Below are 15,398 nucleotides of genomic sequence, written 5' to 3' on the forward strand. Positions count from 1 at the left end.
TCTGCTGGGGGAGTCACTGTGTACATACATTACTTATCCTGTACTGATCCTGAGTTACATCCTGTATTATACTCCAGAGCTGCACTCACTATTCTGCTGGTGGAGTCACTGTGTACGTACATTACATTACTTATCCTTTTCTGATCCTCAGTTATATCCTGTATTATACTCCAGAGCTGCACTCACTATTCTGCTGGTGGAGTCACTGTGTACATACATTACATTACTTATCCTGTACTGATCCTGAGTTACATCCTGTATTATACTCCAGAGCTGTACTCACTATTCTGCTGGTGGAGTCACTGTGTACATACATTACATTACTTATCCTGTACTGATCCGGAGTTATATCCTGTATTATACTCCAGAGCTGCACTCACTATTCTGCTGGTGGAGTCACTGTGTACATACATTAAATTACTTATCCTGTTGTGATCCTGAGTTATATCCTGTATTATACTCCAGAGCTGCACTCACTATTCTGCTGGTGGAGTCACTGTGTACATACATTACATTACTTATCCTGTACTGATCCTGAGTTACATCCTGTATTATACTCCAGAGCTGCACTCACTATTCTGCTGGTGGAGTCACTGTGTACATACATTAAATTACTTATCCTGTTGTGATCCTGAGTTATATCCTGTATTATACTCCAGAGCTGCACTCACTATTCTGCTGGTGGAGTCACTGTGTACATACATTACATTACTTATCCTGTACTGATCCTGAGTTATATCCTGTATTATACTCCAGAGCTGCACTCACTATTCTGCTGGTGGAGTCACTGTGTACATTACATTACTTATCCTGTACTGATCCTGAGTTATATCCTGTATTATACTCCAGAGCTGCACTCACTATTCTGCTGGTGGAGTCACTGTGTACATACATTACATTACTTATCCTGTACTGATCCTGAGTTACATCCTGTATTATGCTCCAGAGCTGCACTCACTATTCTGCTGGTGGAGTCACTGTGTACATACATTACTTATCCTGTACTGATCCTGAGTTACATCCTGTATTATACTCCAGAGCTGCACTCACTATTCTGCTGGTGGAGTCACTGTGTACATACATTACATTACTTATCCTGTACTGATACTGAGTTACATCCTGTGTTATACTCCAGAGCTGCACTCACTATTCTGCTGGTGTAGTCACTGTGTACATACATTACATTACTTATCCTGTACTGATCCTGAGTTACATCCTGTATTATACTCCAGAGCTGCACTCACTATTCTGCTGGAGGAGTCACTGTGTACATACATTACATTACTTATCCTGTACTGATCCTGAGTTACATCCTGTATTATACTCCAGAGCTGCACTCACTATTCTGCTGGTGGAGTCACTGTGTACATACATTACTTATCCTGTACTGATCCTGAGTTACATCCTGTATTATACTCCAGAGCTGCACTCACTATTCTGCTGGTGGAGTCACTGTGTACATACATTACTTATCTTGTACTGATCCTGAGTTACATCCTGTATTATACTCCAGAGCTGCACTCACTATTCTGCTGGTGGAGTCACTGTGTACATACATTACATTACTTATCCTGTACTGATCCTGAGTTACATCCTGTATTATACTCCAGAGCTGCACTCACTATTCTGCTGGGGGAGTCACGGTGTACATACATTACCTTACTTATCCTGTACTGATCCTGAGATACATCCTGTATTATACTCCAGAGCTGCACTCACTATTCTGCTGGTGGAGTCACTGTGGACATATATTACATTACTTATCCTGTACTGATCCTGAGTTACATCCTGTATTATACTCCAGAGCTGCACTCACTATTCTGCAGGATTTCTTTTACCAGAGAACAGTGCATTGTGGGAGCCCTGATACCAGTTAGAGGTCGTGTGACAATGGGGTGGAGCTAAACTGTTTTCTGCTTCTAAGGGCAACCAGTAGATTTTTCTAAAGCAGCTTTGGATGTGAATAGAGAAAGATAAACAAAATAACTCAAATCAGTGGAGAAATAGAAAAGCAATTTATTTTTTATGTTTTTTTCTTTATTTTACTTGTTGAATCTTCATTAAATACAATATTTGACTCTGGGTGACGACCTTTACACCCACATTTACTGCTGCATCCAACTATTTAGAACGCTCCACTTCTATATCTCTGCCAATCAGGAGACTGGAAAAGCTGGGTGACAACCCTTTTAGTAGCAGTACCGGAGGCCATATTGGTTGTCACCCAGCTTTCCCAGAAACAACCGAGAAACGCCTGAGTAGAAGAAGAGCCGGGCGGCCGGAGGGCTGATAATCACTCACCTGGGTGGTCTGTATGATGGTCAGATCATTGATTCTGGAGAATCCGGCCCCCATGGCGGAGCGCAGCCCGGCCGTGCCGAATGACAACCGGGAACACAGCCGTTCCCGCAGCTCCTTGGTCATCCCATCCTGGAGCAGCGACAATATCTGAACTCTGGTTTTGGGGTTCTGTTGGGAGAGGAAAACACAGGTCACCCCAAGACCTCACCTGAGAAATCAGTCACTACAAGGGGGAAAGAAACCAACATGGAGACGACGGGAGAGAACCGACCGCACTGCATGAAGGTGCCAAATCCAGCCACTGGGGGCAGTCTCCTCACCCTGAGCGGACACCGGGGGGGGCAGTCTCCTCACCCTGAGCGGACACCGGGGGGGGGGCAGTCTCTTCACCCTGAGCAGTCACCGGGGGGGGGGCAGTCTCTTCACCCTGAGCAGTCACCGGAGGGGGGGGGCAGTCTCAACCCTGAGCAGTCACCGGAGGGGGGGGGCAGTCTCTTCACCCTGAGCAGTCACCGGAGGGGGGGGCAGTCTCTTCACCCTGAGCAGTCACCGGAGGGGGGGGGGGGCAGTCTCTTCACCCTGAGCAGTCACCGGGGGGGGGGCAGTCTCTTCACCCTGAGCAGTCACCGGGGGGGGGGGGCAGTCTCTTCACCCTGAGCAGTCACCGGGGGGGGCAGTCTCTTCACCCTGAGCAGTCACCGGGAGGGCAGTCTCTTCACCCTGAGCAGTCACCGTGGGGGGCAGTCTCTTCACCCTGAGCAGTCACCGGGGGGGGGCAGCCTTGGGCGTGAAAAACTAGCTTTTCACGGCCGAGGTGCATCCGTGCTCAGCGCTGAGGGACGCGATGTCTCGCATCCACCATAGTGGAGAGTCTGTGGAGGAATGCGTGATGCGTGAAAAGAACGGACATGTCCTATTTTCCCACGGACCCTCATGTGAACGGCCACATTGAATTACATAGGTCTGTGTCACGGCCGCTGTTTCAACGGCCGTCTCACGGACATTTAACGCGTTTGTGTCAATTAGGCCTTAAAGTCACATGGTCACACAGAGGCTCCTCCCTCTAGTTCTCCCTCCTCCACCCCATTGTTCTAGCTGTGCACAGTCATATTTAATTGTATCTGTGGATCGGATATCAGTGACCAAAAGACCATATGTCAGAAAAAGCAGAGACATCACCCTCAATTATATTCTAGAAGGGAACTAGAAACGGGTTTTATAAAACAAAAAAACAAGGAATGCTGGGAAGTGTAGCTGAATGACCCCATCAGTGAGGGAGGAAGTAGCTAACTTCTCCTATTTCAATAGAAATCAATCTAGCTGCAGCCTGAGACATAACTGCAGGAAAATAAAGGTAAGAGGAGCGGCTGTTTTATCCCCGAATCACCGACCCTCCGATCTCCAGGACCACAGCAGGGAGTTTTTTAGGCAGCTATAGATGTATTAGGTGTAGCCAGAAATGTTGGGTGCAGCCTGCAGATTTGGGGTCTCTTTTCCCCTCTGCCGGTTTCTGTACATGCACATTGTATCTCTCCGTGCTTTCTGAGTGGGCGGATCCTTCCTGGTGTGATGTCAGAACTGTGCTATGTGCTATAAGCCAATCAGACGTCTCCTCCCCCTGCTGCTCCCTCCTTTGTCCGCATGCAGCCTCACATACAGAGAGAAAGAACTGCAGCTGCATCCCCCTCCTATATATCTCTATCTATATATATACCGGAAAGGTGCGCCTTAAGGGTAACATGAACACTACAAGAGCAGGAGCCCGGGAACGACCTCTGACCCGCCAGCCCGGGGACGACCTCTGACCCGCCAGCCCGGGGACGACCTCTGACCCGCCAGCCCGGGGACGACCTCTGACCCGCCAGCCCGGGGACGACCTCTGACCCGCCAGCCCGGGAACGACCTCTGACCCGCCAGCCCGGGAACGACCTCTGACCCGCCAGCCCGGGAACGACCTCTGACCTGTCCATTGTTTTTCCTCATCATGATCTGTAGTTACGATTTCGTTTTTGTGTCGTGATTATTATTCTCTAGAGGAAGTCGTGCGCGGAGTCCGGCTGAGGTCGGCACATCTACGTGAGATGAGGACACTGAAAACAGGAAGGATGGCGGGAGGTGGGGGGGGGGTGGGGAGTATTATTGGTGCGGTTACTAATGGTCTATTCAGTGCATAACGTATAAAATCATGTGCTACACATGTACTCGCCACGTGGCCAAAAATCGCATTGCCAAACCACCGCAATATGACGCAATTCCTGAATGGTTATCGGCTGCTTGACGCACAATTGCTGCATCCTCAGGGTACGATCACCCGATGCGGTTATATCGCAGTTCATTATTACGCTAAGGCCTTGTGTACACAGCGCTAAAAAAAAAAACGATGTGTAAACGCGTCACAAACGCTAGCATTTTTGCAAAGCGCTTTTTAAAGTACAGGCCTTTTTGACGCGTTTTATGGGCGCGTAATAAAGACTCCCATTCACAACGAGAAACAAGCGCGTTTTCGGCTTCAGAATTGACCTGACACTTCGTTTTTTATCGTCGTATGCACTACAATGCGTTTTTTACGTGTATTTTTGGCGCGTAAAATGTGGCAAAAACACGTCGAATGCACGCCGTGTGAACAAGGCCTTACAGCAAAATCATGGAAAAATGTAGCTCGGGGGCCCCTCAGCCATGAAACCAACTCTGTAAAGCCCATTTACCCCGATACTGCCCCTAGAGGGGGTACATGGCTACTTTGTATCGACCAGTTACATACATTTCTATTGGTTTATTGTATGATTGGATACATTGTTTATGTTTGTGATTAATAAGTAACCGGCTCGTTACCGCATGTACAGGGTCTCCCCTCCTCTCCCTGCAGAATGTGCCTTTGTGGGGGCGGCTCGTTACCGCATGTACAGGGTCTCCCCTCCTCTCCCTGCAGAATGTGCCTTTGTGGGGGGCGGCTCGTTACCGCATGTACAGGGTCTCCCCTCCTCTCCCTGCAGAATGTGCCTTTGTGGGGGGCAGCTCGTTACCGCATGTACAGGGTCTCCCCTCCTCTCCCTGCAGAATGTGCCTTTGTGGGGGGCGGCTCGTTTCCGCATGTACAGGGTCTCCCCTCCTCTCCCTGCAGAATGTGCCTTTGTGGGGGGCGGCTCGTTACCGCATGTACAGGGTCTCCCCTCCTCTCCCTGCAGAATGTGCCTTTGTGGGGGGCGGCTCGTTACCGCATGTACAGGGTCTCCCCTCCTCTCCCTGCAGAATGTGCCTTTGTGGGGGGCGGCTCGTTTCCGCATGTGCAGGGTCTCCCCTCCTCTGCCTGCAGAATGTGCCTTTGTGGGGGGCGGCTCGTTACCGCATGTACAGGGTCTCCCCTCCTCTCCCTGCAGAACGTGCCTTTGTGGGGGGCGGCTCGTTACAGCATGTACAGGGTCTCCCCTCCTCTCCCTGCCGAATGTGCCTTTGTGGGGGGCGGCTCGTTACCGCATGTACAGGGTCTCCCCTCCTCTCCCTGCAGAATGTGCCTTTGTGGGGGGCGGCTCGTTACCGCATGTACAGGGTCTCCCCTCCTCTCCCTGCAGAATGTGCCTTTGTGGGGGGCGGCTCGTTACCGCATGTACAGGGTCTCCCCTCCTCTCCCTGCAGAATGTGCCTTTGTGGGGGGCGGCTCGTTACCCCATGTACAGGCTCTCCCCTCCTCTCCCTGCAGAATGTGCCTTTGTGGGGGGCGGCTCGTTACCCCATGTACAGGGTCTCCCCTCCTCTCCCTGCAGAATGTGCCTTTGTGGGGGGCGGCTCGTTACCCCATGTACAGGGTCTCCCCTCCTCTCCCTGCAGAATGTGCCTTTGTGGGGGGCGGCTCGTTACCGCATGTACAGGGTCTCCCCTCCTCTCCCTGCAGAACGTGCCTTTGTGGGGGGCGGCTCGTTACAGCATGTACAGGGTCTCCCCTCCTCACCCTGCAGAATGTGCCTTTGTGGGGGGCGGCTCGTTACCGCATGTACAGGGTCTCCACTCCTCTCCCTGCAGAATGTGCCTTTGTGGGGGGCGGCTCGTTACCGCATGTACAGGGTCTCCCCTCCTCTCCCTGCAGAATGTGCCTTTGTGGGGGGCGGCTCGTTACCGCATGTACAGGGTCTCCCCTCCTCTCCCTGCAGAATGTGCCTTTTGGGGGGGGGGTTGCGGTTCATGGGTTTTCTTTGGAGGAATATTGGATCATTTATTGATCTTGTCTGGACTACGGTTCGGGGGTCGTGTTCTTGGCTCACTGAGCAAATTTCATTATGCGGAGGGGTCAAACACAAGAATGTAGGACAAAGTAATGCAAGTCCTGGATGCAGCCTGCAGTGTAAAGAATGGAGGTTCCCATTCTGGTTGTATTGGCTGCATCCCGTCTACAAATTATTTATATGTATATATACATGCAATAGAGTACAGCCTCCATACAGGAGTATAATAATAATGTCTCCTCCCCCGAGTACAGCCTCCATACAGGAGTATAATAATAATGTCTCCTCCCCCGAGTACAGCCTCCATACAGGAGTATAATAATAATGTCTCCACCCCCGAGTACAGCCTCCATACAGGAGTATAATAATAATGTCTCCACCCCCGAGTACAGCCTCCATACAGGAGTATAATAATAATGTCTCCACCCGAGTACAGCCTCCATACAGGAGTATAATAATAATGTCTCCACCCCCGAGTACAGCCTCCATACAGGAGTATAATAATAATGTCTCCACCCCCGAGTACAGCCTCCATACAGGAGTATAATAATAATGTCTCCTCCCCCGAGTACAGCCTCCACACAGGAGTATAATAATAATGTCTCCTCCCCCGAGTACAGCCTCCACACAGGAGTATAATAATAATGTCTCCACCCCCCGAGTACAGCCTCCATACAGGAGTATAATAATAATGTCTCCTCCCCCGAGTACAGTCTCCATACAGGAGTATAATAATAATGTCTCCACCCCCGAGTACAGCCTCCATACAGGAGAATAATAATAATGTCTCCACCCCCGAGTACAGCCTCCATACAGGAGTATAATAATAATGTCTCCTCCCCCGAGTACAGCCTCCATACAGGAGAATAATAATAATGTCTCCTCCCCCGAGTACAGCCTCCATACAGGAGTATAATAATAATGTCTCCACCCCCGAGTACAGCCTCCATACAGGAGTATAATAATAATGTCTCCACCCCCGAGTACAGCCTCCATACAGGAGTATAATAATAATAATGTCTCCACCCCCGAGTACAGCCTCCATACAGGAGTATAATAATAATAATGTCTCCACCCCCGAGTACAGCCTCCATACAGGAGTATAATAATAATGTCTCCACCCCCGAGTACAGCCTCCATACAGGAGTATAATAATAATGTCTCCACCCCCGAGTACAGCCTCCATACAGGAGTATAATAATAATGTCTCCTCCCCCGAGTACAGCCTCCATACAGGAGTATAATAATAATGTCTCCTCCCCCGAGTACAGCCTCCATACAGGAGAATAATAATAATGTCTCCACCCCCGAGTACAGCCTCCATACAGGAGTATAATAATAATGTCTCCACCCCCGAGTACAGCCTCCATACAGGAGTATAATAATAATGTCTCCACCCCCGAGTACAGCCTCCATACAGGAGTATAATAATAATGTCTCCTCCCCCGAGTACAGCCTCCATACAGGAGTATAATAATAATGTCCCCGCCCCCGAGTACAGCCTCCATACAGGAGAATAATAATAATGTCTCCACCCCCGAGTACAGCCTCCATACAGGAGTATAATAATAATGTCTCCACCCCCGAGTACAGCCTCCATACAGGAGTATAATAATAATGTCTCCACCCCCGAGTACAGCCTCCATACAGGAGAATAATAATAATGTCTCCTCCCCCGAGTACAGCCTCCATACAGGAGTATAATAATAATGTCTCCACCCGAGTACAGTCTCCATACAGGAGTATAATAATAATGTCTCCACCCCCGAGTACAGCCTCCATACAGGAGTATAATAATAATGTCTCCACCCCCGAGTACAGCCTCCATACAGGAGTATAATAATAATGTCTCCACCCCCGAGTACAGCCTCCATACAGGAGTATAATAATAATGTCTCCACCCGAGTACAGTCTCCATACAGGAGTATAATAATAATGTCTCCACCCCCGAGTACAGCCTCCATACAGGAGAATAATAATAATGTCTCCACCCCCGAGTACAGCCTCCATACAGGAGTATAATAATAATGTCTCCACCCCCGAGTACAGCCTCCATACAGGAGTATAATAATAATGTCTCCACCCCCGAGTACAGCCTCCATACAGGAGTATAATAATAATGTCTCCACCCCCGAGTACAGCCTCCATACAGGAGTATAATAATAATGTCTCCACCCGAGTACAGTCTCCATACAGGAGTATAATAATAATGTCTCCACCCCCGAGTACAGCCTCCATACAGGAGTATAATAATAATGTCTCCACCCGAGTACAGTCTCCATACAGGAGAATAATAATAATAATGTCTCCACCCCCGAGTACAGCCTCCATACAGGAGTATAATAATGTCTCCACCCCCGAGTACAGCCTCCATACAGGAGTATAATAATAATGTCTCCACCCGAGTACAGTCTCCATACAGGAGTATAATAATAATGTCTCCACCCCCGAGTACAGCCTCCATACAGGAGTATAATAATAATGTCTCCACCCCCGAGTACAGCCTCCATACAGGAGTATAATAATAATGTCTCCACCCCCGAGTACAGCCTCCATACAGGAGTATAATAATGTCTCCACCCCCGAGTACAGCCTCCATACAGGAGTATAATAATAATGTCTCCACCACCCCCGAGTACAGCCTCCATACAGGAGTATAATAATAATGTCTCCACCACCCCCGAGTACAGCCTCCATACAGGAGTATAATAATAATGTCTCCACCCCCGAGTACAGCCTCCATACAGGAGTATAATAATAATGTCTCCACCCCCGAGTACAGCCTCCATACAGGAGTATAATAATAATGTCTCCTCCCCCGAGTACAGCCTCCATACAGGAGTATAATAATAATGTCTCCTCCCCCGAGTACAGCCTCCAAACAGGAGAATAATAATAATGTCTCCTCCCCCGAGTACAGCCTCCATACAGGAGTATAATAATAATGTCTCCTCCCCCGAGTACAGCCTCCATACAGGAGTATAATAATAATGTCTCCTCCCCCGAGTACAGCCTCCATACAGGAGTATAATAATAATGTCTCCACCCCCGAGTACAGCCTCCATACAGGAGTATAATAATAATGTCTCCACCCCCGAGTACAGCCTCCATACAGGAGTATAATAATAATGTCTCCACCCCCGAGTACAGCCTCCATACAGGAGTATAATAATAATGTCTCCACCCCCGAGTACAGCCTCCATACAGGAGTATAATAATAATGTCTCCACCCCCCGAGTACAGCCTCCATACAGGAGTATAATAATAATGTCTCCACCCCCCGAGTACAGCCTCCATACAGGAGAATAATAATAATGTCTCCACCCCCGAGTACAGCCTCCATACAGGAGTATAATAATAATGTCTCCACCCCCGAGTACAGCCTCCATACAGGAGTATAATAATAATGTCTCCACCCCCGAGTACAGCCTCCATACAGGAGTATAATAATAATGTCTCCACCCCCGAGTACAGCCTCCATACAGGAGTATAATAATAATGTCTCCACCCCCGAGTACAGCCTCCATACAGGAGTATAATAATAATGTCTCCTCCCCCGAGTACAGCCTCCATACAGGAGTATAATAATAATGTCTCCACCCCCGAGTACAGCCTCCATACAGGAGTATAATAATAATGTCTCCACCCCCGAGTACAGCCTCCATACAGGAGTATAATAATAATGTCTCCACCCCCGAGTACAGCCTCCATACAGGAGTATAATAATAATGTCTCCACCCCCGAGTACAGCCTCCATACAGGAGTATAATAATAATGTCTCCTCCCCCGAGTACAGCCTCCATACAGGAGTATAATAATAATGTCTCCTCCCCCGAGTACAGTCTCCATACAGGAGTATAATAATAATGTCTCCACCCCCGAGTACAGCCTCCATACAGGAGAATAATAATAATAATGTCTCCTCCCCCGAGTACAGCCTCCATACAGGAGTATAATAATAATGTCTCCTCCCCCGAGTACAGCCTCCATACAGGAGAATAATAATAATGTCTCCACCCCCGAGTACAGCCTCCATACAGGAGTATAATAATAATGTCTCCACCCCCGAGTACAGCCTCCATACAGGAGTATAATAATAATGTCTCCACCCCCGAGTACAGCCTCCATACAGGAGAATAATAATAATGTCTCCTCCCCCGAGTACAGCCTCCATACAGGAGTATAATAATAATGTCTCCACCCCCGAGTACAGCCTCCATACAGGAGTATAATAATAATGTCTCCACCCCCGAGTACAGCCTCCATACAGGAGTATAATAATAATGTCTCCACCCCCGAGTACAGCCTCCATACAGGAGTATAATAATAATGTCTCCTCCCCCGAGTACAGCCTCCATACAGGAGTATAATAATAATGTCTCCTCCCCCGAGTACAGCCTCCATACAGGAGAATAATAATAATGTCTCCTCCCCCGAGTACAGCCTCCATACAGGAGTATAATAATAATGTCTCCTCCCCCGAGTACAGTCTCCATACAGGAGTATAATAATAATGTCTCCTCCCCCGAGTACAGCCTCCATACAGGAGTATAATAATAATGTCTCCACCCCCGAGTACAGCCTCCATACAGGAGTATAATAATAATGTCTCCACCCCCGAGTACAGCCTCCATACAGGAGTATAATAATAAGTCTCCACCCCCGAGTACAGCCTCCATACAGGAGAATAATAATAATGTCTCCACCCCCGAGTACAGCCTCCATACAGGAGTATAATAATAATGTCTCCTCCCCCGAGTACAGCCTCCATACAGGAGTATAATAATAATGTCTCCTCCCCCGAGTACAGCCTCCATACAGGAGTATAATAATAATGTCTCCACCCCCGAGTACAGCCTCCATACAGGAGTATAATAATAATGTCTCCACCCCCGAGTACAGCCTCCATACAGGAGTATAATAATAATGTCTCCACCCCCGAGTACAGCCTCCATACAGGAGAATAATAATAATGTCTCCACCCCCGAGTACAGCCTCCATACAGGAGTATAATAATAATGTCTCCTCCCCCGAGTACAGCCTCCATACAGGAGTATAATAATAATGTCTCCACCCCCGAGTACAGCCTCCATACAGGAGTATAATAATAATGTCTCCACCCCCGAGTACAGCCTCCATACAGGAGTATAATAATAATGTCTCCTCCCCCGAGTACAGCCTCCATACAGGAGTATAATAATAATGTCTCCACCCCCGAGTACAGCCTCCATACAGGAGTATAATAATAATGTCTCCTCCCCCGAGTACAGCCTCCATACAGGAGTATAATAATAATGTCTCCACCCCCGAGTACAGCCTCCATACAGGAGAATAATAATAATGTCTCCACCCCCGAGTACAGCCTCCATACAGGAGTATAATAATAATGTCTCCTCCCCCGAGTACAGCCTCCATACAGGAGTATAATAATAATGTCTCCACCCCCGAGTACAGTCTCCATACAGGAGAATAATAATAATGTCTCCACCCCCGAGTACAGCCTCCATACAGGAGTATAATAATAATGTCTCCACCCCCGAGTACAGCCTCCATACAGGAGTATAATAATAATGTCTCCACCCCCGAGTACAGCCTCCATACAGGAGAATAATAATAATGTCTCCACCCCCGAGTACAGCCTCCATACAGGAGAATAATAATAATGTCTCCACCCCCGAGTACAGCCTCCATACAGGAGTATAATAATAATGTCTCCACCCCCGAGTACAGCCTCCATACAGGAGTATAATAATAATGTCTCCTCCCCCGAGTACAGCCTCCATACAGGAGAATAATAATAATAATGTCTCCTCCCCCGAGTACAGCCTCCATACAGGAGTATAATAATAATGTCTCCTCCCCCGAGTACAGCCTCCATACAGGAGTATAATAATAATGTCTCCACCCCCGAGTACAGCCTCCATACAGGAGTATAATAATAATGTCTCCACCCCCGAGTACAGCCTCCATACAGGAGTATAATAATAATGTCTCCACCCCCCGAGTACAGCCTCCATACAGGAGTATAATAATAATGTCTCCACCCCCGAGTACAGCCTCCATACAGGAGAATAATAATAATGTCTCCACCCCCGAGTACAGTCTCCATACAGGAGTATAATAATAATGTCTCCTCCCCCGAGTACAGCCTCCATACAGGAGTATAATAATAATGTCTCCTCCCCCGAGTACAGCCTCCATACAGGAGTATAATAATAATGTCTCCACCCCCGAGTACAGCCTCCATACAGGAGTATAATAATAATGTCTCCTCCCCCGAGTACAGCCTCCATACAGGAGAATAATAATAATGTCTCCACCCCCGAGTACAGCCTCCATACAGGAGTATAATAATAATGTCTCCACCCCCGAGTACAGCCTCCATACAGGAGTATAATAATAATGTCTCCTCCCCCGAGTACAGTCTCCATACAGGAGTATAATAATAATGTCTCCACCCCCGAGTACAGCCTCCACACAGGAGTATAATAATAATGTCTCCACCCCCCGAGTACAGCCTCCATACAGGAGTATAATAATAATGTCTCCACCCCCGAGTACAGCCTCCATACAGGAGAATAATAATAATGTCTCCACCCCCGAGTACAGCCTCCATACAGGAGTATAATAATAATGTCTCCTCCCCCGAGTACAGCCTCCATACAGGAGAATAATAATAATGTCTCCTCCCCCGAGTACAGCCTCCATACAGGAGTATAATAATAATGTCTCCACCACCCCCGAGTACAGCCTCCATACAGGAGTATAATAATAATGTCTCCTCCCCCGAGTACAGCCTCCATACAGGAGTATAATAATAATGTCTCCTCCCCCGAGTACAGCCTCCATACAGGAGTATAATAATAATGTCTCCACCCCCGAGTACAGCCTCCATACAGGAGTATAATAATAATGTCTCCACCCCCCGAGTACAGCCTCCATACAGGAGTATAATAATAATGTCTCCACCCCCGAGTACAGCCTCCACACAGGAGTATAATAATAATGTCTCCACCCCCGAGTACAGCCTCCATACAGGAGTATAATAATAATGTCCCCACCCCCGAGTACAGCCTCCATACAGGAGTATAATAATAATAATGTCTCCTCCCCCGAGTACAGCCTCCATACAGGAGTATAATAATAATGTCTCCACCCCCGAGTACAGCCTCCATACAGGAGTATAATAATAATGTCTCCTCCCCCGAGTACAGCCTCCATACAGGAGAATAATAATAATGTCTCCACCCCCGAGTACAGCCTCCATACAGGAGAATAATAATAATAATGTCTCCTCCCCCGAGTACAGCCTCCATACAGGAGTATAATAATAATGTCTCCTCCCCCGAGTACAGCCTCCATACAGGAGTATAATAATAATGTCTCCACCCCCGAGTACAGCCTCCATACAGGAGTATAATAATAATGTCTCCACCCCCGAGTACAGCCTCCATACAGGAGTATAATAATAATGTCTCCACCCCCGAGTACAGCCTCCATACAGGAGTATAATAATAATGTCTCCACCCCCGAGTACAGCCTCCATACAGGAGTATAATAATAAGTCTCCACCCCCGAGTACAGTCTTTGTCACCAGGGTCTGTGTCCTTCGGTAGCGATCAGGGACATCGTATGACGGCAGTCTAGACCCCATAATGTCTGCAACTAAATTAGTCCGCAAAGTGAATCAATAAAATAATAACTGCGACATCGAGACGACGACACCCGCGCACTACAGAGAAGTCAATACAAAACGTGTGCGACCAACTCTACTAATTATGACAAATACGAACGCAAAAAACGCGTCATGTGACTAAAACCGCGCAGCAGCGGCTCCATACCTCGCTATATACCTCGCTATATACCCCTGTCCCCATAGATACAGTATATATGTGGCCATCACCAGTGATCTGCAGACTGTGGATCCCAACTACAACTCCCAGCATGCCCAGTATAGAAACACAAGAGACAGGTCCATATATATATACCGCACATACAAGTCTCTCACCTGATCCCAATGCAGCCATTGCCACACGGCCGCGTCCAGCTCCGAGTCCCCGGTGGAGCTCGGCATCGTCAGGTTGGAGTTGATATCACCCGTTAGGTCTTCCATCCTCTTACCCGATTACCGCTACACCCCCTCCCTCTACAGCAGCCAGCGGACTGCGCCACAGGCAATATCACCACCGCGCATGCGTACAGCGCGGCTCCCTCACTCATCCACAAGCACCACGGGACATGCGCTGGAGTTGATTACCAGCCTGTACCACAAACATCAATACGCATGCGCCGAGGTTCGCGCTGGTAACCACTGCGCATGCACTGATCGTAAATGCAATAGTACATACCAAACACATGTACGCATGCGCTGTGCTTCTCACTAACCACTGCGCATGTGCCTAAATTCCTTACTTGGCAACAGCACTCTGTATTTGACGCATGCGCGGAAACACTGTAGAAGGGTGATTATACTTTTCCACATTCCATGGGAGTGGTTACCAAGATCGAGCTGTTGCTAGGCAACAAATAAAACAACTGCGTCATGGAGAGGTTGCTATGTCTGGATTGTTTTGTAGCAGCTTCCTATGTTATACCTGGAAAATTCCTTTAAGGTGCTTATTAAATATCTCCATCCAGTATGTGGTTATAGATGATGGAATATAATAAACTTTACCAATAACTTGTCAAAGGGCAAAAAAACAGCCAAGAAAACTGTGTGCCATCTCAGTGCCCCCATAATAGTGTGCGCTGTCCCATAAATGTCGCCAACACTCCGCTGACTCCATAACTGCAGAGTACAGACCTCCCCTGGTATTAACATCCGCGCCCGGAGCTTCATGGCCGAGCAGCTGTCATTCAGCCGGCGGCCATTAGTAAGTC

General features: G+C 48.1%; 1 protein-coding gene across 1 annotated transcript in view; it reads right to left on the minus strand.

Moving 5' to 3' along the window:
* PGM2L1 (phosphoglucomutase 2 like 1) overlaps nucleotides 1–14,783 on the minus strand; it is a 46,700-nt gene extending 31,917 nt beyond the window's left edge. Inside the window, exons 1-2 of the mRNA XM_075851304.1 lie at nucleotides 14,527–14,783; nucleotides 2,302–2,469 (exon numbers count right to left, since the gene is read on the minus strand). Coding sequence (XP_075707419.1) covers nucleotides 2,302–2,469; nucleotides 14,527–14,631 — 273 coding nt within the window. The 5' untranslated portion in view covers nucleotides 14,632–14,783. The remainder of the gene's footprint in view (nucleotides 1–2,301; nucleotides 2,470–14,526) is intronic.
* Between the last annotated feature and the right edge of the window lie 615 nt (nucleotides 14,784–15,398).

This window comes from Rhinoderma darwinii, chromosome 2, assembly GCF_050947455.1.
Source record: "Rhinoderma darwinii isolate aRhiDar2 chromosome 2, aRhiDar2.hap1, whole genome shotgun sequence".
Taxonomy (NCBI): Eukaryota; Metazoa; Chordata; class Amphibia; order Anura; family Rhinodermatidae; genus Rhinoderma; species Rhinoderma darwinii.